This window comes from Anser anser (genome assembly GCF_964211835.1).
Source record: "Anser anser genome assembly, chromosome: 5".
NCBI classification, from domain to species: Eukaryota; Metazoa; Chordata; class Aves; order Anseriformes; family Anatidae; genus Anser; species Anser anser.
In genome coordinates, this window is record NC_139725.1 from 27,263,243 (window position 1) to 27,286,451 (window position 23,209).

The 23,209-nt window shown below is 35.9% G+C and overlaps 1 protein-coding gene across 1 annotated transcript in view; it reads left to right on the forward strand.

Annotated features, from left to right (window-relative positions):
* The window catches only part of RYR3 (ryanodine receptor 3), a 243,301-nt gene that overhangs the window by 13,595 nt on the left and 206,497 nt on the right, over nt 1–23,209 (forward strand). Inside the window, exon 3 of the mRNA XM_083839378.1 lies at nt 1,884–2,014. Coding sequence (XP_083695504.1) covers nt 1,964–2,014 — 51 coding nt within the window. The 5' untranslated portion in view covers nt 1,884–1,963. The remainder of the gene's footprint in view (nt 1–1,883; nt 2,015–23,209) is intronic.

Genomic DNA, 23,209 nt, shown 5'->3' on the forward strand with positions numbered 1-23,209 from the left:
CCATTCTAAATGATACGTGCTTACCCATGTGTTTACATAGTTAGGTCCCTCTGCCTCATCTGACTGAATTCTGCTGGTTTAAATATATTCTTTTAGTAAACCTAAGGAGGATCTATTGAGTTTTGCTCTTTGTATTTACAAGGAAAGGGGAGAAAACAATCTTTCAAAGATGGCTGGAATTTAAAAGAACAAAAATCAGAACACCAACCAAATCAATTCTCTGGCACTTATATATCCTGTAAAAACATTTTTCTGCCACATTGCTTCTGTCATGGACAAAGCAGTATTTTTTTTGTGCTCACCACAGGAAAAAATTATGGGGTGGGGGTGGAGGATTAGATGGGTTGGCAGGGCTCTAGGTAGCCTGACTCACTGTGTTGTGTAGAAGCTTTGGAGTTCCTTCTGTTGCTGAGTAATGGGATTGTCGTATTTTTGACAGAGTTTCTTGAGGTAGTGAGAGTGAAACACTTCTCAAAGCATTTTGCCCTTGAAGAAGAGAACTTTTTGGGTATCTCATGGTTTGGCTTCTGTTAATGTTTAATAAGGGAAAAATCAGAATTCGGGGGGGGGATGGGGAGGGAGGGGAGGAAGGCAGTGTGTTCTGGGTCCCATGGCTGAAGGACAGTTGTATATAAACATATTTACTAGTGGACATAGTACATATAGTTTCATTTTTCACTTTGCTACTTTTGTCCTTGTGATCCCAAGAAAGTTGTTTTTTGCTTACCTTCATGCCTCAGTTTCTTACTTGTAAAGCAGAAACATGCTTTTACTCAGAAAAAAGATTGTGTATGTACAGTAATCTTTGCAAAAGCATGTAGCCATGTAAATGGACGGCTCAGATTTTGGGTAAGGCTTCTCAAGGATGCAGTGTGTGGGTAGGGTGTGTTTGCAACCTTGTCATGAAATGCAAGATCGTGTACTAAATTACTTGGCTAAAGCCTCATTAATACTCTTGTCTCCTCTTTCCTTGCCTTCTTTCTCTTTTCCTCCTTTCATCCCAGCAAATTCTCTACCAGAGGTGATATATACGTTTTTTTCGCTTGCTCATTTGCTGATGTTGAACTAAATAACTAGCCGTTTTCATTAATAACAAATTTCTTCATTGTTTATCTTGAATTTAAAGTTATTCTAAATTTTGTTTTAGCATGAGTGCTTTATAGGTATTGAACTAAATTTATGCTATCTTCTATGTATATTCAGGTGCAGTTTTGAAATGCTACAAACAAAATCCTTCTGGTCCTTAGGGTATTTGTTTAAATGCCATTTAAAAGGATAGCACAAATAACTACACATAGTAGGTTCAGATCATTAAGTTGTTTTAGAAATCATATTTGCAGCTGCTTATGCAGGGAAGCAAAAAAAATGGTAGTTATTGCAAGCAAGCTGGAAACATCTGCTGTCAAAATCAGCTTGTCCTGTGATCAGCTTGTCCTATGATGATTTACATCCTTCTACTGCACAAATCAGTGGCTTCACAGTTGCCGAATTTGATACATTTCAGTGCAAAATTGGTTACCCTGATCTGTGAAAATGGAAGTGCAAGCTCTGCTTTCATTAACACTTCAGCATTATTGCTGTTGTGACCAAACAGTGTCTGGGAAATAAAAATGAAATAAAGCAAACCTCCACAACCTAGTGATGCATATAATGCATCCTGCAATACCTTAACAGTAGGGTGGTGGTGTGCTTTTTTTTTTTTTTTTTTTTGTGCCTGTAGGGTAGAGAGTAAAGAGCGAAAAGGAAAAGGATTGCTTGCTCTGAGCTGTAAAAGCAGCGCAGTTGGTTCTGGCAGTGAGGGGGTTGACTGACAGTCTGCAGTGCAGTGGAGTTTGCTGAGCTCCCTATATGGCTGTGGATTAGCTATATGCTAATACTGATAGGAGAAGAGGAGCTGTACTGAGCGCAGTGAGCTGCCGGTGGAGGCGAACAGAGTCTTAGCAGAGCTGACTCCTCAAGAGCCATGGCTGAAGGGGGTGAAGGAGGGGAAGATGAAATACAGTTCCTACGAACTGTAAGTATCTGCTTTTTATAGGCTATGTAGTACATGATTTTGTGTCTTGCGTCTTATTCCTTTTCTGTTGTGTTAAAAATAAAGTGTTATTTCTGTGCTGGGCTTTGCCAAATGGGGGAATCGATTTAGTCAGTGGAAAAAAAAAAAGCAAGAATATGAGCTTTAATAGCATCAGGAATTCTCAGTGTATTCTTCCTTGAATCTGCTCAATAGCCAGTTTGGTATATGGAGACCTATTTCCGCTGTAACCCCCTGTGTTTGAAGCATCCCTGTCAACTTTGTACTTGGGTTTCTAAATGTAGCATGCCAAATATCTGACCTCTGAAACTTCTGTATAGGTTAGATTTCACTGACATTAACAGAAGCTTTGCAAATAGGAGAGCCTGAAAATGATGAATAAACCAAGCAAGCCCTTGATGACCTCTTCCAATAAACATGCACACAGAAGCACATTTGTGTATAGGGAATACCAACAGATGTCGATGTGGGGGCTCTGCAAATATTCTGGGGTCTTTTCTCTGCTTAAAAGAGGCTTATTTTAAAAGGACCTAAGGATTTATTTGGGAAGGGGTGTTAATTAGTGAAATAGCTTTCACTCGGTGTAATTTTCTATAAAGAGCCCTCACACCATTCTTTCCTAAGGCTTTACACAAATCGAGTATGACAACCAATTTGGACTTTTACGCAGTGTTCCTACATTAATTTTTGGAAAGAGGATAATGCCCTTTTCATGTGTCATTTTGTCTCACCCATTATTTTTACCCTGCATGACTAAGAGTGTTTTGTTTTGTAACTAGCATGAAAAATGTATGTATTCCCTCTCTCTTTCCATACTATCTTCACATTCATCACAAATAATGTTCCAGAAGGTCTCCCTTAGAGTTGAAATAACTTTAAAAGGATAAAGTCTCTAAAATAAGATGTGTTAAGGGCCCAAAGTAGAAGACGGCAAGCCTGATTTCTGTGAGGCTGGGAAAATTTATTTCTGAGAATAAAAGATTGGAGAGTGGTGAAGGTTGCTGCAGCTGATATAAATTGTTCAGGTGTGATGAAGTGTCATGAGCACTTTTAAGCCTGTGAGAATTTCGTGGTAGGGGGAGATGGATAACCACAATGAAGAATCCTTTCCAACATCCTTCCCTCTGACTCCACTTCTTACAAAAGTATCTGTATTATATAGTAGATTACTCCACCTTTAGGAGGTGGTGCTTTTATCTGAGGCTGGAGCTTTAAATGAATATCCTTCATCTTTTCACTTCCTAAGATGTTGCCTTAACTGAACAGTCTTCCCCAATGATGAAGTGAGGCACTTTGCCTGTTTATAGGTAGCCTATATGTGCTACGTGAGATGGCAATTTATGCAGCAATTTATGCTGCTGTGACCCTTTCTCATGCTTGTAGAACTCTATTGCACTTCTACCCAACAGATAAACAGAGATGGGGACAAAAAGGAGAAGCAGCAAGCGAGACTATGCAGAAATGTTTCTTTTACTAGGTGTTAGGAAATCTTTTACAGGAAAAAAAAAAGGTGTCTCGTTTTCTTTCTTGGGAGCCCCAGCTTCTTTCCTGTGAACAGTCCTATCGGTTACCGTTGTCTCCTTCTGAGCTACACCTTCATGGAGAAAAGATCAATCATTTCACAATAATAAATTCTTCCTTTCTTAGTACAGGTACCAAATGCTACAGTGATGTAAGCTTTCAGCACTTGTTACTTACAGGTTTTATTGCTGCCTAAACACTGTATTTGTATATACAAACATGAAGTACAGTAGCTCTTTAGAACTCTAACAGGGAAATTCCTGACTGATCAGGATCATTCCCAGAGAAGAATATTTTGGGGCATTTGAATTGTTAGTGAATGCTTTTCAGGCTTGCGTAGCTGAATCTTTTGAAACTGTTGGTCTCCCTTTTCATAGTTTTGCATCTGTAGGGAGAAGTGCTTTAGGATGTTATAAAGACCACATTGCTGTCAGAGATAACTCTTTATTGGTAAGGTATAAAAGGAGATTAAACTGCTTTTGTTCAAAAAAATATCCTATGGTATTTTTTTTTTGAAAGAGCAGAAGGATTAACTCTTAAAATGATACCTGTATTTATTTCTAGGGAGCAACAAACTTGTGGACGTATTTTTAAATTTTGATGGCAATCTTTTCATTATCACTTTCTGCTCCAAAGCATTCCTCAGATTTGATTAATTTGGCAGCAATGGGGATGACAAAAAACTTGAGAACAAGTTCCAGAGGAGAGGATGAGAACACTTCCACTGTTGTCATTGTTGTAGTAGTATGTATTCAGTACGCATTCAGTCCCAGTTACTGTGTAAAGCCTTTAATGTACAGTGATACTATTTAAAGGAAGATAACTGCCAATAAATTGTAATTCCCTTTTTTTTTTTTTTTTTTTTTTCCCTGACCTGTAAGTTCAGGATGAAGGAAATATAGAAACACACACTTTTTCCTTATACTGCTACCTTGCTGCTGTGTCTTTGTTACGAAAGCTTTTTTTTTTGATGTTTGTTTCTTTAATGATGCTTGGAATTATTCCTCTAGTTTATAGTTGGTGGCTTTCATCCAGATTTGACTCCAGGTATTCAGTGTATGTGCGCATGCTTGTGTGGCATGGATAGAAGGGAGAAGCAAAGCCCTTGATTCATATGCATAGTATGCAATACTGATATCTCTTAGTTGCCTACCCTGGTAACATTTGTTCTTTATATGACTTTCCATGAGTTGTTTATTTGTTATTCTTCCTAAGGTACGAATACATGAAAAATTTATGATAGTAACATATCTACAGCATTAGTGACAACAGGTATGTTAATTCGTGCTGTTTTGAGGTAACATGTCGAAGGATATAGAGAGAACTTTGCTACCTTTGGCAAAGTGGACAAATGAGTGTAGAGCATTCTCATTCAAGCCTTTCCTAGCTACTGAGACTTAACTACTGTGACAAATTGGCAGTCTCTTCCTCTGTGGAAATTGTTCTCAAGTTCTTTGTCATTCCTGCTGCTGTGAAATTAATCAAATACGAGGTGATGCCTTGGAACATACGGCTTTCATGTTCCTCCATCAGGAATACCTGCATAGTCACCCGCTGACAGAGAGCATGAGTTGAGGTCACCCACACCCAAAGTACAGGAAGTATAGGAACACTTTAAATGTAATGAAGCCTGCCAAAGTTACTTCCTAGCTTAGGGTCTGAATTATGGTGATGACATTGGTTAGTTGGTGACAAAGGCCTTTACACTTGATTCTTTTTGGACTCTTATTCCTTTAACAGTTTATGTCAATGACCTAATTTTAAACACTTTGATAAATGCGTCTAATCATCTAAACATTTACAGACAGGAATGGGACATTGTTTTCTGTCATAGACATGTAGTTATCTGCAATAATTAGCAGAATACTGGTTTTATGAAGATCTGGAATAGAATACATGGATTTTCTTTTTTTTTTTTTTTTCAAGATCTAGACCATATGCATAATGAGTTTACAGATTTCTTTTCAGTTTTTTTTTTCCTTAATTACAGAATCAGAATCAAGGAATGTCTTGGGTTGGAAGGGACCTTAAAGATCATCTAGTTTCAACCCCCCTGCCGTGCGCAGGGATTTTTGATCATTTGGATGTTAAATTCCTGTTCAGACTCAAGATAATTGGATGGTTTATCTAATTTTATATGTGGATACATTTTCCTGTCTATATTTCTTGAAAATGAGGTTCTCTGTTGTCCAGATGTAGATGAGATGGGAAGTGATCTCAATTTTACAATATGAACTCGATTCAGTAAAGTACAAAGTTTCTATTAGTAGTTAATTACTGGGGAAATACGGGAATTGTTCTTGGTGAGTTGTGCATTATTACATTTATATACAAGTGATATAGAATCTAATATATAATGTAAGTCACAAAGGCTAAGAACACTTTAAGATCAAATTAATGGAATTTTCCCGAAGCTCCTTTGAGGGAGCTGGCACAGGTTCTGCTGCTTGAACAGCTGAATGTATTCCATGGTATTGTCTTCAAATTAATCAGGACATTTGTCTGGTGTCACTGAAGTGTACTGCATTTCATGATGCATTAGTTGTCCGTTAGTCACTTCCTTCTAGGAAAAAGAGTGAAATGGAAGAAAGAATAATTTTATATAAAATTTGAGTTACTTCTAAGAATAGATATGTATTAGGAGCTTCAGTGACTTTTTGAATTAAATGTTTATGTATCTGTGTGTTTATCTCTGTGTATTAAATCTTTCCCTTCTCATCATATTGCCACAACTTTTAACAACTGTGTAAGTGTATACTCTAAGAAAAACAACAAAATTAAATTTCTGTTCTATGTTTCTTCCACTTATTTAAAATAAGTTATTCAATTACATTTCTTTTTTTCTTAAACTTTATAAATAGCTATCGTGTTAATAAACAAGTCACTGTTCTTGCCTTTCTTGTCTTCCAGTTTCTACCATAGAAATCACACCTAATTTTATTAATTTATCCAGAGTTAAGTTTCTTGTAGCATTCTTCTTTGTAAATAGTGTTGCTCTGATTATTTTTACCTATTGAATTGCCATTTCTACTCACTGCATGTGTTCTCAGCTAGATGAGTAAGTTCGCCCAGTTTGTCACTATATGCAAAACTATTACCTTATACTTATTCCTTGCTTGGGAGTATTTTCTTGTGAAAGATCTGGGTAATATTTTGTGATTGAGGTTGATAATATGACAGATTTTGCCAGTGCTGACATTGTGCATCATATGCTGTAATACACCGTGAGTGATTTGTTTTTGATGAAATACAAAGACAGGACCTGCAATCTTTCAACCCTTTTTAAGGCAGGAATTGAAACAAAAGCTCTACCACAGTATAAACATGACAATCATGCTTCAGCCTGTATAGTGTTTTAGCTCTGGACATGCAGGAGTAGTGACTATATCTGTGTCAGAGCTATTTGATTAATTTGTAACAATTAATCTCTCTTCTGGGGTGAAATTGTCTCATTCAAGCAGATATTTCAGGCTCCAGGCAAGGAACAGTTCTTTGGGGAAAATGCACCACGTTTAGATATAAATTGAAACACATTTCTTAAGTAGTTTGATACATTTCATATGATGAAAGTTGTTTGAAATTTATTTAATGACTGGAATTTTGTAGCTCCTGCCCAGGAAAAGATGGATAAATGATGTAGTCACAACTGCATTATAAATACATAGAATTTGACATCATTTGTCTTGATGTACTTGGATCTTGCTTGTTTTCTGAGTAGAGATCTTGTGATTTGTTCTGAGCTTTTGGTACAGATGCCAAAAAAATAAAATGTTTGTGCCCCCAAATCTTCCAATTAAAATAACAGAGAAAGACAAAAAGTGAATATAAGAAGGCAGTGAAAAGATACCCACCATGTTGCTACGTAGTTATTTTTGTGTTCTAGTTTCAGAAACAATTATAAGATTATGCTGGTGTCAGGAGGAGGAGAAAAAAAGCTTTAATAAATATTCTGGAAAAAATGAAATTGCAAGCTGATAGCTTATTGGAAGAATATAAAGGAGGGCAGAAAGGAGAAAAGGTCAATACAGTTTCTGAAGATGTAACAAGGGGACAATGAGGAGTTGCATCAAGATTAGTTGGAGAGAAATTGGATTTCACCTCTATCAATGACAGGTAGATGAGTTTAAGACTCCTGAAGGTGTTAGTGTTACAGGTTAGAGAAGGCATGTGTGTTCGGTCGGTTTCCCTGATACCATTCTTGTTTGGCATGAAATCTATACAATAGACTGTAAATGTGTTTTTCCCTGTAAGGAGGTAAACCAATATCATTCAGAGATGCATGGTACAACGTTGCATGTAGTATTATATATGATGATCTTCTAAAATCTAAAGCCACATCAAACACACATGCTTCTCCTATTCCTTTTCTGCCAACTGAAGTTTTTCTCATGTCAACAGTAATTTTCTTCTCTATTAACTATGTGCATTAAAGTTATGAACATATTCTTTCTCATTTTCCCGTCTTCAGTGCTGTGAGATGTTACACTTAATGAAACAGAGTTGCAGTTTTGCCTGTTCATATTGGCCCAGTCTATACCAGCTAAAAAACGAAGTAGCATTGCATTACGTGAAATTAGCATCATGCTTTACTACTGTTCCCTTCTACAGCTTAAATTTAAAAATAGCTGTTTAAAAAAGAGGTGCATGTTTTAGAATATACTACATACAGGTGGTTGTTGCAAATAATTTTAAGATTGAATGTAGTTGTCTTAGATCTAACCCCTTGTCAGTGTCCCCCTTGTCACATATTATTGATAATGCATGTATGCTGAAATAACATCGAATTTGCTGAAGTCTGCTGAAATAACATCAAAAGGAAAACTCTTAAATCTCACCTCAGAGAATCAACATGTTAAAGCATTTTGGATAGGACTTGTGACTATGCAATAATCCTAAATGAATACTCCAAGCATATATTTCCCATCTTCCCCCTAGTCCCACTGCTGGCTGCTGTAGGGATTGACTTCTGCGCAAACTCTGTTTCTTGGTATCTGAAGGAGCAATTAGTATCTTCAGTAATAAACTAGTGATGTTCCCATGGTTTTATAGAATATAGCAAGTGATCTCTGTGCCTTTTTTCTAATCCTCTGCCATGGTGACTGGGTATGATTCGTATTGAAACCCAGCTGTTAATACTGCTTCTTTCTCAGTTCCCATGACAGTGCTGTGACCACGTCGCCAAATACTGCCGGGTGCATTAGATACAGATTCCAAAAATTAAAACTGAATTTTAGGCAGGGAAGAGGGGAAAATAGATTTGGCACACAGTTATTTAGAATACACTGAATTTGGTGACAGGATGCTGCTTTATAGTTGTGTATTTCTTGACTTCATTCATGAAATGTGTATTTTTCCAAAGGACACTTAATAGCAGTGCAGATGCCTAGTAAGTATAGACCTCTATGGATTGTAAAATCATCTCTATTTAGGAAAACAATTGCAAGCATAAACACACTTTAGAAGATACAGAAAGAAAATAGGAGGCATTAGTGTATGCCTCAATGAACATTTTGGTTTATTTGCTCAGCGTAGAAATTTAATTTGAACATTATGTTTTTAATGTGATTAAGAAGTCGCCAGACAATTCCTTATGCCTGTTAGAATATTTTTGGAGAGTACATGTTCCTGCACACATAACAAATGATCAACTATCTTAGAAAATCCAGGCAAATAGGAACGCATGATGTAAGATGAAATACATCAGGAACTTGAATATCTGTGTGTAGATACCTGTTTTAAGTAACCTTAATCCCTGTAGACCTCAGGTTACGCTAGCAAAACAGCATACTTTTTTTTTTTTTTTTCCAATTCTTTTGCCATAGTTACTGTTAGTGTGAAGAAAGAGTGAGAAATTATGCACATCGTTGTCTATAATCAAGGTGTTAATTGCATTCAGAGATATCTGCAGGAAAGATAGGGGACCATACCTGCCCTTCATACATGTTGGAATTTTATACTCTTTATAGTGTTATTCTCCAGTCTTATGAAGTAGTAATTTTTTTCTAAGAAGATAAAGTAATAATTGGTTTCTAGAAAACTGATAACAGCTAAATCAAGAAATGAATTTTTGGATTAGTTACGGTATTCTTGGAAATTATTTCTTTCAAGGGACAAAAAAAATAGATGTGAAGGTTTACTCTTCATTGTTCTTTATGGAATGAGGGGTATATTAATTGTTTATTACTGGCAAGTAAGTGTGCAATTACACTGCTTACACTGCCAACTGTGCCAGGTTCTGACCAAAGGTAAAGAAATGTTGTTATGTATACTATTTGTAGTTTGATTCCGAGTAAATTGTGTTGCATTAACAGTAAATTAAGTGGGAACTATAGAAGCAGAATGTGGTAGCAGTATTTGGACTCTGGCAGCAGGGTTTCTACCGAATGATTAGGGCAGACAAGATGTAACTATGAGGAGGTAACTGTGTACCACTAATTTAAAATGTTTGTTTAAAGGAATAGATTTGCGAAAGCAAAGAACTTTAGGAATGAGTGTTAAAATTTGTGAAAGCTATACTGTTTTGAAATGTTTAATATTTTACACGCTTTAAAAAGTTTTTTTTTTTTGGGGGGGGGGAGGGGGAGAAATGTCCAGATTTTTTTAAAGCAGATTAGAATTTATAGTACAAGTGAGTCCCTCCAATTCTTGTTATTGGGAAAACTTAAACCTATATCACAAAAGATTTCCATCTATATAAGTCAGTTTAATAATTAGCCTACAGATCCTATTGTGAGTTCATTAAAGGGGTGGCTGCATAATGTTCTTTTTTCTAACACAGCACAAATTGTCTTATGATTAGAATGCAGTGGAATCTGTACATAAATCATCGTTTTTTTTTGTTGTTGTCAGGAGAAAAGAATGCCATTGCACTTTCTGTAATCTTTTTCCATTAAACAGAGCTGTATGTAACTACTGTGAAAAGTCTTCAAATGTGCAATGAAATCTTTGAATTTTAAGGAAGTTTTAAAAGTCCAGAAAAAACAGTACTTTTATGGTTCTCTGGTTCTTCCATTAACTAGCTGTATTAATGTTGTGTGGCTGACAGCTTTAACACTCTTTTCTAATCATCTAACAAGACCAATGTTTACTATGATGTGGTAGTAAAAAAGCCTCAACAGATTTGCTTGGTAAAAAGAAGTTCATCTTTCTTTCTGATGACTTTTACACATCTTCATGAGTTACAAAAGCTTTGATAGGATTTTTTTTTTTTGCTTTGCTTTTCTTGCACTCTGACAGTATGATACAAAGCTGATTTCTCCCCTTCTCCCTTCCCGCCCCACAAAAAAAAAAAAAAAAAGTTTGAACCACCAAAGATTTATACCTGATAACCTAGAGTATAGTGGTTTTGGTGTTGGAAGGCTTAAAACCGTGTAACAGACGTTACTTTAAAAGAATGCTCATTGGTCTAATTACAGGAGACTTTTCCATAGTAAATTCTTAATTTGCTTGGGTACCAAGTGTAGTTTTAGGAAAACCTGTTTTCAAAAGTGTTATAAAGTACAAATGACAAATATTGCATGTTCCCAAACAGTCTCTAAAGTAGTTCAAAATTGGGATATGCATGGGAATTGCAAAAGCTGACAGGCACACTGATTTTTTTTTTTTCCCCCTAGATCTATTTTTGGTAGTTTCACCTGCAGTACGATGCATACACACTGGTGTTTGTCAGCAATTGCACACCTGTGTTCAACTCTGTCTTAACAGATTTGGTTCAGATGTGAACTGGGGCTTGTAGAGGTCAGGTCCTCTCAGGCTTTCCTCCTGTTTGCTCTCTTGGTATATCGTGCCTATGTGAGGAGTGGCAGCTTCAGTCAACAGAAGCAATGGCAGAAACAACAGCAGCATAAAGTGAAAGATTCAGTAGTAATATCGGGTTTCTTCCTTCTACTGGGTTTTATCCAACTAAGCAAGTGCTGGTTGCTCAGTAAGACGAGTAGCCAGCACAAGCCTGGGCTGTTTTTAGCGCACAACGATCTCTGTCAGTCTTGAGTGTTTCAGCCTCTTCAGCACTCAACCAGCTTCTCCAATACCAGAATACCAGCATCCCTTGATACAAATGTAACAATGTGAATTCTCGTCAATAGTCATGAAATGCAGAAGAACTGCAAGAGAATCAGCTTATATAAAATCCTTCACAAATTACTGGTAACAATAGAACTTCAACTCAGAGACTTGAACCAGCTGTTTAGCAGCAGCTGCAGATCTAATTTAAACCACTGAAGATTTAACATGCTTTCAAATGGCATCAGCAGTATCATATGCAAAAGGAAGTACAAGGACCATCATGCTTAGAATATATACAAAAATGCCTCAGGTGATCCACTAAAATGCTTAAGGCCAAGTGACTGCCATCTCCCAAGACTCCCTCTGAAGTTCATTGTCTGTACTGTGGCATAACTTCTGTATCTAGAAAATTCACAGAATGCATATACACCTGGTGGATGTTAAAGATACTTAATGTCAGTAATTTGTAGAATTCAGAAACTGTTTGATGTGTAGAAATGTTGATACTTTCTAAGTGTACCGTCAGTTAACATTTTGATCTTAGAACAAAACAAAAGGTAAAACATTTGCAAAAAAGTCAGTATTATGTTCCATACTACTAGTATATCCTCCTTCTATAATGCATATCCATTTATTTGGCAGTTTCCAAAAGGTCAAAATCAATAATTTTCTAGTTCCCCGGTAGCCAAAACTATGAAAGGTAGAGTTTAGAATTTGGGAGACCTCTGTCTGATCATGTATGCCATGTTTGTGTGTGTGTGTGTGTGTTTAATATCAGGTAAACATTTTGTAAAGAACATTCATAAGACAAAAGATTTTTTGCTGCATACATGTTGACCATGTTAAATGTTGACTGTGATAGGAAGAAGTACTAATTAATTACACTAAGAAGGGTTAATTAATAAAATTTGGTTTCCTGATTAGTCACTACTGGTAGGAAGTGAGTATTGACTGTATTAATAATGTGTTCCAAGTCTTCGTTTAAAACTTTGCATTTTTTCCTTTATTTTATATGTGCTATTTACGTATGTTAGGATTAATCAGGAGTGAGAATTTTAAAATGCATAGACTTACGAGATGAACTAACCAACTTGCAGACCCCAAGCCTTTTCTGCAGGAGTTGTGAGTTGCTGTAGATTAAATTTAAGTTTCCTTAATCTTCTTACTTGCTTTTTTAGTAAGGTTTTGTGGATCTCTTAAAAGTAGTCTTGTCTAAATAATGTGGTATTCAACTCTCATTATCTTTATTTTGATTATTTTGAGGCATGGAAATAATATAGTTGTAGGAAATCTGATATAAATGATGTTACAGGGAATGGCTGATAGTGACGTGCACTTTTGATGACTGAATCACTCAGGTATTTCAACTGCAAAGTTAGTTTTGTGGTGTGTATTTTTTATTTTATTTTATTGGCTACACAAAATGTGACAAAATCTTCAAAGATGGCAGCAGTTTTCTCTACTTACTGTACTGGTTCTTAGGTAAGATCTTTAATTGGCTCTATTTCTAACACAAAACCTTCCTGAGTGGGTAAAATGTATGCTTGAGTACTGAGTACTACCACCAGGCAATCACTGTCCGTGTAAAATTTAATAAGAACAACTGCTGGATTCTGTACCTGGGATGATATAATCTTGAACGTATATATAGACTGAGGAACAAGTCTATGCATGAGTACAGGCCTGCAGAAGGGTATCAGGTGGTTTGGGGTGATGGTAAGCTCAATACAAGTCAGTAGTGTGCCCTGGCAGCCAAAAGGGCCAACTGTATCCTGGAGTGCATTAAGCACTGGATAGCTAACTGGTCAACAGAAGTGATTGTCCCATATGGCCTGCATTGGTGTGGCCTCCCGTTGAGTACTGTGTGCAGTTTTGTGCTACACAAAGATAGGGTGTTAGGAAAAGGCTCTTTCCTGAGAGCATGGTCCTGGCGCAAGCTCCCCAGGGAAGTGGTTATGGCCCCAGGTGTGTTGGTGTTCAAGAAGCATTTGGACAGTGCTCTTACATAGATGGTTTCACTGTTAGGTTGCCCTCTGTGGAGTTGGATTTGATGATTCTCATGGGTCCCTTCCAGCTCAGGGTACTCTGTTCTGTTCAATACTGACATTTAAACAGAAACTTGATTCTAGATGAGTAAGTATTCTCACTGGAATCAATGATCATTGATAATTACTTCAGATAATTCATAGCTTAAAATTAAGCCTTCCTAAACAGAAGTCTGGAAGTTTTACTGAAAATTCACTTGTGAGAACCCTTTCAAGAAATTGTATCAATCAGTACAAATTCCCTCCTTCTTTCACTGCCCATTATTTGTTGTTGCTTTATGTTTCTTTTTTTTTTATGATTTGTTTAATATATATTGCAGTTTCGCTCAAGGTATCCACAAACTATTAAAAAAAATTGCTTCCATTATAATGGGAATAATCTAAAACATCGAATCTCGTACATATCCAAAATCTTTTCACTAGTAAAATCAAGTGATATTGCATCTCATACTGTGTGAGATAATGAGAATGTAGATAATATGACTATCTTTAAATTTACGTCCAGTCAAGCCCATCACATGCTTTTCTTAATAAAGATGTTGATATTGAAGTATTTTTTGTAATGCGTTTCAATTTTTCTTTTAATATTTTTATTTTTACCAAGATGGAATCAAAAATGGTTTCTTTATGCATACAAAATGAAATAAAGTATAATACTATTTATAAAAAAAAGTTTCAGTAATAGAAGCATGTCAATCTAAGTCTTTATTTTACAATAGAAGTAGTCAACACTTACTATAGTAACTGGACAGTTTGTTTCATAGAAGTGTATGTAATGGTATTTCTAGAGAGGGGTATAGGATGCGGGATTATATTCTTTGCCATTGATATGTATGGTATTTCTCCCACTGTTAGTTCGATGTATGAAATAGAGCCTAATACGTCAAATGTGGCTTGCTTAACAACTGTTGTATTACCCATGCATATCAGCCTGACGTTCAGAACTTTCAGATAAAATATTCTACACTTGATATCATTTATGCACAAAATCAATGAATTAACTATGCTATTTGCTGTGCTCTTATGATTATAAAAATTGGAAGCAAGAACCTGATAGGTCATTCATTTTAAACATTGTTTTGAACAGACAGATTGTTTTTCCATTATAAAATATTTTGTGTTGTTACTCAGTAATGAGATTCCTCAAGAAGGAAGGTTATTAGGAGATTAGGAAAATATATTTTCCTAAGTGAAAGGTTTAAATACAGGTGATAGTGTTAAATATTTGTAATTTACCTTACTAGGAAAAGGAATTTTATCAGAAGAGAGAAAATGCTTTCCTTACTCAGGCTTCTGCTCATTTTTGTTTTGAAATGCTGCAATTTGATGACTCATTGTAAGTGCCCTAGCTAGCCTAGCTGCGGATAACTGAAGCTGTCATTAATGACCTTTTGCTGCTAAACAGACTGTAGTTCTGACTTCTTGTCATACCCCTGCTCAAACAATGAGCTATAGAGTTGTATCCATTGGTGCCTTGATATTGGAATAAAAAAAAATCTATTTTGAGAGTAGCTGAATCATGAATTGTAGTCTCTCCATGATCAATTTGAAATTCAGGAAGTTTGGTGGTATGGAAGATACTGGATTCATCCTGAGCATGTCATTTTTACTTTATGACAGATGTTTGTTTTAGTTAGAAAGACTTATCTATTTTTATTTGTCAGGGATCTTCCCAAGTCATCTTCTCTTAGGGCTGACCTTAGGCTTAAATAACATCATTGACTAAATAAGGTCCCGTATAGAAGGCTTAACTTGCCCGTTAGAGTGGTAGTATGACCTTTCTATCCTTTCCAATATGAAGACCATCTAGAATTGTAAATCACAGAATTCTAAGTGTGATACTCAGTCACAGTAAGACAGAAAATGGAGGGAAAGACCTTAAGGGAAAAAAATGGCTAAAAGATTATAGTGATCCTCTGTTATAGGTTATCTGTGAGGTCAGTAGAATGTCTCTAGTGCTGCTTAAAAAATGAAACATGTAATTGCACAGCTCTGTCATGTGCTCTTGTAAACTAACTTTATCCTAATACATTTGCTCCTTTTATCTTTCACATCTGTGGTTTTTTGGTAATCTAAAGAAACATGGTGGTAATAACAAAAGTTAGTCATAACATGGGAGCTGATGGAAAATTATCCTGGTCTCAAGCTACTTCCAGGCAACATCAGTTAACAATATCCAACTTTTTTGTGTGCATCCCTAAAATCTTCAGCATCCATCAGCACAGAGAAACACCCTATCGGGGTTAGTCTTGGTTATATGCCATGAAAATGTATTGCTGCCTAATAACTAGTTGGAAGTCAGGTGTGGTAAACATGAAAGCTTGCAGATTAAAAAAGGAAGGTAGTAATGCATATGTTGAATGAGCACAGCTAATCAGAAATTTAATTTGTGTTTGTATAATGAGTTGCTTGAGAAATATGTTTCAACATATAATAAGTAGAACAACCAATCCTTATGCTACGGTAATCAATAGTAATTTCGGTCCAGTGACCTAATGGTCGCCAAACTTGAGAGAATTATCTTAAACCGTCTAAAGTGAACGACGATGGAAACTGTTTTTAGCCTAATTAATATGCTTCAAAGAGGGACTACTGATGTTTTCATCTGTTTTTCTTTAAGCTGTGTTGTTAATATATGTAAGCAAAATTGTCTAATACCTGTGAATGAATATATCTTGGCAAGCAACATTTTTATATTTGAGTAGTTTTGATTTAAAAATGTATAGTACTCTTGCATCGAGACAGGGTGTAAGATCTACTTGGTACTGTACAAATACAGGAAAACAGTACATTCTGTGATATGGAGAACTTTTCTCGATCAATAGTTAGACAGGCTGCAGATGACAATGGAAGAAAAAATTAAACTCTATGAATAGGAATAAATCATAACAGCTGAAATGTTATTTTTTTTGCATTGCAAAATGATGTTAAAGAAAAAATAGTAAAGAGGTAGTGGGTTACTTCTGCAGGCTTTTTTAAAGAAGTTGCGTCTGCAGGAGATGGAAAGTGTTCCCTCCACTTTCCCTGTCAAAAAAAAAAAAAAAAAAAAGGAAAAAGAACTTTGAATTTTTTTTACACGGGCATTTGTGATTAGTAATCAGAACAAATCCTCAGAAATAAGGATTTGCTTGACCGAAGCAATGGCAGTTAAAGGATTGACGGATTGTAAAAGACTCAATTATTGTGACGAGAGGGAAAAGAGAAAAGACTAAGGTGCATTCCCAATCCCATATATATATATATATAATTATAATAATTTATAATATAAATATATATTTATTAAATCAGTATGGTATTTAAACCAGACAGCTATCCTCGTCATACACACACACAGAAGAGTGCTATGGGGATAAACTTGTCCAGGGAGACAGAATTTTTGTATTCAGTCATTGAGAATACATTAATGGTAAATATTTACAAGGAGAGAATGGGAAAGAGAGGCTGAGACATGGCTTTTTATAGGCTTTTTCTTCAGCTCTGTCAGAGAGAGAGCAACTGTCCTCATGTTTCTTGTTGCTTGGAATTGAAGAAATTGAAGAAATTATGAGAAATTGCAGAGTCGTTAATTCATTTTGACGTGCACGGCTTGCCAAACTTAAGAGTCTTTAAAAGATGTTTGCTTTATGTGGAAAATTAAAAATAAATAGGTATTTTTGTGGAAAAGAAAACCTTCAAAGTGGAAATTATATTCCAAAATGGGTAATGACCAATCTTCCTGAATACAGAAGACATGCAACAAACAGATAAAGGTATTTTGTTCATAACACTGAAATTCTTGTAGTCATTACTCCTCGAAGTAACTTTCTAGTCTTTCTGTTTGCTTATTTGCTTGTGACTACCTTATTTTTTTACCACAAAGTATCCAAGTGAATTATCTTTGCTTGGATTAGTCTTGCAGTTGCTTTTACTTAATGTGGAAACATTTATTTGCATATTACAGGGACATAGTACTGGAAAGAACTTTTTGAGCCATTGAATCTGTTTTGAATTGAAGTTCAGAACTGAAGAATTTTAAACCCAATTACAACTTTTCCCCTGCTGCTCTTTATCAATGTAGCAGTCCATTTATCTAGTAAATTGGAACTTCATTCAGTTTTTCAGATTAAACATATTTATGTATTTCTAGGTTTGTTTTTTCATGTGTGTCAACACTGTAACCCATCAGTGTATTTATAAAGAATAATTCTATTCCCTCTCAGATATGACTTTGCAGGAATAAATAACATTAGTTTGTTTAGCTGGCTTTCATATAACTGTATCTTTGATTGCCTTGCAACTTTTTTCTCCTGTCTTTATATTCTTGCTGCTTGAGTTCCCCTTAAACATAGTTGACAACTGCATCTGATTTACACAGTTCTTGGAGACAGACACAATACTTTCCTATTTCCTTGGCCAAGATTTCCTCACCTTTTGTAGGAAGGCCATTCAGATGCATTTTAATCATCTCATAGCCATATTCAAGTTATTTTTACTGTTTAATTTAACTCCTTTTTTTATTACTGCAGTCTCCAAGATCATCCATTACTTCCCTTGTCCTGGCTATTTTAAATAATATAAATAGAACCCAGTGACCTAACTAAAAAGAGACAAGCTACACTGTTAGCCCTTTTCTAAAGGTTGGGAAGGCTGTGACTCTGCTAGTAAGTAAAATAGCCACAGTTAATTCCCTAGCCTTGAGGTGAAGAGGAAGAACACAGTTTATGTGCATACAGCTGAAATAATCCCTCAGTGTGACCTTATCTGTAATGCCTATTGGGAACACTCCTGGCCTGTATTGTACCGCCAAGTCATGCTGAGGTATTTTCTGGCAAGGTACTAGTAGGTACAAGCCAATATATTTCCCAGGGTCATGCTAAGAGTTAGATGTTGTGTGGTCTTGTGCCAGTGTGGTTCACTCTCTAACAGTGTAGAGAAAGTAGCAAAATGTCAGGTACTCAAGTAGTTGCTGGTCTTTAGGTTGACACTGACTGAAGAGAAACTTTGCATTGCTTTTGACACTCTTAAGGTTCTAATACAGCATTTTCGTGGCTATGTTTCTGTTTGGTATCACTTTTTAATTCTGAGGAAAAATAAATTTCATTGTAATTCAAAAGGAAATAATTCCTCTTTTCTCCTTTTACAGCATCATAGGAAAGAAGAATTGTATGGATGATTTTTTATTTTTATTTTTTATATTTCTGAGGCTGTGCGATAAGAATCACTTTTGGGATAACCACTTTCATGATTGATTAGAGAAATACCTGAAATGACGTTCTTGAGATCTGTAGTAATTTTTCACCAGAGTTATGAACTAATGTATTTTAAAGTTGTGGCTAGAACTTCTGCAGACCTTCTGATTCTGAAATATTTTGAGAATATGGTTCTGAAGTTATGGTCTGTTGACTGTAATATTGAGATTATGCCTTGAAGTTATGGTCTGTCTCCACCTTCACTTTGTCATTTTCAGAGACATTTGTCATGAGAAACCGTTAACAGGTAAAGAGTTTATAATGGTTGAAATTTCTCTTTTGTTTTGAGGGATTTTGGTGTGTTTTTTTGATAGTTTTCTGATTCCTTATAGAAATGATCCTGGTTCCTGAATCTGAAGGTGCAAGGATTTTTAATTGAGAGAAAAATGGCAGTTGTGGCTTTGGCAAATGATTATCTGGAACCACCGAACTGTTTCATAACTCCAGTGTATATGAAATCTAAATAATTCCAAAGCCTCATGATTTTCAGGATAGAATCTTACTGTGTGCCTTCTTGTAGTGAAGGTAATAAGTAAGAGATGGGTAACGTGAGGTAAATGTAATTAACTTGAGTGTAGGAGTCTTAACATGACTACACGTTACCATTGACCTGGTTCTAAGTGTTTGCTCTTATATTGTACATGGCACGAGACTGTGCCAGAAGCATACTGAGACAAAATCAACAGGCAAACAAGTCTTTACAGAATCACATAATGGCCGAGGTTGGAAGGGACCTGTGGAGATCATCTAGTCCAACCCCCCTGCCAAGCAGGATCACCTAGAGCACATTGCGCAGGATGGCATCCAGGCAGGTTTTGAGTATCTCCATATCTCCAGAGAAGGAGACTCCACAACCTCTCTGGGCAACCTATTCCAGTGCTGTCACCCTCACAGTAAAGAAGTGCCCTCTCATATTCAGCCTGAACTTCCTGTGCTCCAGTTTGTTTACTGTCGAGTCAGAAGGCAGAATTTGGGAATACCACTGTAGCTTTTCTGTAGGCCCAAAACCAATTCAGGTTTACAGTCTTAGCCAGATTTCTGTCACTTACAGGACCATCGCCAAGTAACAGAAATGGTCTTCCTGGCCAGTGAGCATTTATGAACAATACAGAGTTAAGAGCAAATATAAGTAAGTCTCTGATTTATAGAGATGACAATCTTTTAATATTCTTAGCCTTGCTATGTGTTCTCCACATGTGGTGGAGATCCAGGGTAGCCTTAAAGTTAAATTACTTGTGCTCATGGTGCACATGGTGAAAACCTGTGACAGAGCTAGACCAGGCAGTCAGGGGCTATTAGGCCAGAACTGCAGCTTAACTGCTGTATGGTCCTTTTCCGTGACTGCATGATAGTTTATTTCTGTGGATTATAGACTAGTTTATACTAAAACTTTCAAAAAAAAAAAAAAAGACCATGTCTAATCACCATTCATTTAGAACTAAAAAGATTTACTAAAAGTTTAGCCTTGGAAGTGTGCTTTAACTAGGTCTGAGACAAAAGACGGTTCATGAGAGAGTCTTGCCAAGCTACCGAGAGCAATTTTTATAGTTGTTAAGGCTCTCAGACAGTTTATATGATCAAATTCAATGGTAGGGAATGCAGTTTCTAACAAAGAAGTGGAAAGACTGTCAGCTTTATCTTTTTGTGTTTTGTTTTGTTTTTTTTCCCCTTGGCATTTACATAAAACCATACCCTTCAGTTTACTCAGAACCTTGGTTAATAGTAAGTAATTATATTTAACATAGTGAAGTATTGCATTACACAAGAAACTTATCTGTTGTTCTCAGGTAAAGATTTCTAAATCAGAAAGGCATTGGCTGCAATGGAATCATAGAAGGGATCCACAAGGATCATTGAGTCCAACTCTTGGCTCTATACAGGACCACCCAAAAATCAGACCCTACATCTGAGAGCATTGTCCGAATGCTTCTTGAACTCTGACAGGCTTGGGGCTGTGACCATTTCCCTGAGGAGCCTGTGCCGGTGCCTGACCACCCATGAAATACTCGATAAAAGCCTGTACCCCTGAGCTTCCACTTGCATGGAGAATTTAAGTGACCTACTAATAATGCCTGAAAGTGGTGCAGTATCATTTACTTGGCTGCCTGTGTGCTTCCAACAAATATTTCAAAATGCAGTAATTTTTTTTTTTTTCTGTGGGAGTCTTAGCTCCATGGTAACCATATCCAGTTTAACTCTTAAGGAATCTTATCACTGTAGAGGAAACATTCCCTTTTATCTAACGATTAAATCTACTCCAGACTCTTTATAGCAGTCTCCCTTTCCTTTGTACTTCTTCCCCTAAGCTAGGTTTTGTCAAGTGTAAATACAATTGATCATCTGGTTTCAGATGTCATCACTTCAGAATAATTCTTCATGCTTTCCCCCTGAGCGAGCAGAGGAAAACATGGTAAGGACAAAGGAATGTTAAGATGATGACTTGAGTGTAGTCTCACAATATGCAGGCATTGTACCATTGCCACCTTTTAAGTTCAGGACATGGGAAACAAATTACGATGAGTATGGAAATGCTCTTGAATTAAATGATGCTGAAATAATTGTGACCTTTAGAAAAGAAACAGTTCTGTGACAGAAATAATCTGTAAGCTACATAGGAGTTTTCTTTATTCTGTTTGGTAGTATAAGATAAATTTTGAAGGTGGAAGATGACACTGAAATTCCTTTCTAATGAATTCTATTGAAGTAAAAGTCTCATGCAGAAAAAATACACACAAGGAGATATATTTTATAATAATAAATGGACAGTGGTTTTGACAGGATAAAATAAATGATAAACAATGACTGCTATTACTTTCTTTAGCAGGAAGTTTCCAGAACATTTTTAAGGGAAGTGACTTGTTCAGATTTGCATGGTAATTTGTAGCGTGTAGATAGTGAGCAGATGGATTTTGAATGTTTTCTACTTTACTCAAACAACAGTGTTCACCATCAATCATAGTGATAGCTCAGTAGCCACTGATCCGATTGCTTCTGAAATTATTTGATCCAAAACATAATGATACAGATTTTTGTGGATTTCAGTTATTTTCAGTCAGCTGCGTGCATATAATCAAGGAGAGAAAGTTCTGTCTCCTTGAAGTCTGATGCCTGATGCATACTGAATACATTTTTTCTATCTGTTCTGTCTTAAGCGGATACCATGTTAGCAATATATAAGAGCATTATATTCAGCTGATACTAGTCCTACACTTCCATTTTACTATCACTGTGTTATTGCTTACTCATTGTAATGAAGCCATATTGAACCACTAACAACTTGTCTGAGACCTTCTATGGTGAAATTAATATGTATGCTACTATTCTGATAATTCCATCTATTGTGACTCTTTTTTTAATACTTCTTTCATCACTACTCAGAATGACTGTTTTTTTTTTTTATTTAGTGGAAGACATAGCTATAAAAATTTATCACAGCTTGAAAATTACACACATTCTATTATAGCTGAAATTGTTTTATTATTTGCTTTTGTCGCCCAGAGGCTTTAATGGTACGGGTACTCTAGCTACAATATTTTAAAAGAATGCCACAGATCTGTGGATCTGAATCTTACTAAAACAAAATAAATTTCTTTGAATTATTGATTGTCTTTGTCCATTGTTGCTTCCAAATTTTTGTCAGAGAGCACAGATTCCCCCTTTTAGCTTAAACTCTAAGCTAGGAAAATAGAAGATAAAATGCTTTCTAAAATGACAGCACAATACCAGTTTGCTAGTAAAGTCAAATCTGCTTCAAGTCCTACCAGACAAGCTGTATTAGCTGAAGAGCAGAATAGGAATCTCCTCTTGCTTTGTATGACAGGAATAACACACTTGAGGGAAGCTGTGGTTACAGCCCCAGAATCACAGATATGTATTATATTTACCGTTTCACATAGAAATTCAATTTATTTTGTAATGGTTGTGGCTACTAACTTCAAAGAATCAAGACTTTTTTTTTTTTAAAATCTTTTAGGATCTTTCATTTCAAAGATAACTCATGTCATAGTATCTAAATTATTTTTGTGCTGAATACTTGCAGTATTCTCTCAAAGACAGGAAGAAGCACAATTTACAAGGCTAGTAGTAATTTTGTGAGCTATTCCAATTGAAAAGGGCGTGTCGTCAGGTGATCCAAGAGATTTTCCTCATTTATTTATTTAATATATGTTTAAATGATAAATGCTCACTGCTTATCTTGTTAGTGTATTTTAAAACCAGAATATAAACTACAATGAAAGTTTCATGACTGCAATTGCTGTAAAACTGCAGAGAAGTAATCATTAAGGATGGCTAGTATTTTGTAATCATTTTCATGAATGAAAGTGCAGAAAGGCTAATTTGTTTCATTCAGTGTCAAAAGTGTCTTGTTTCTAATTTGA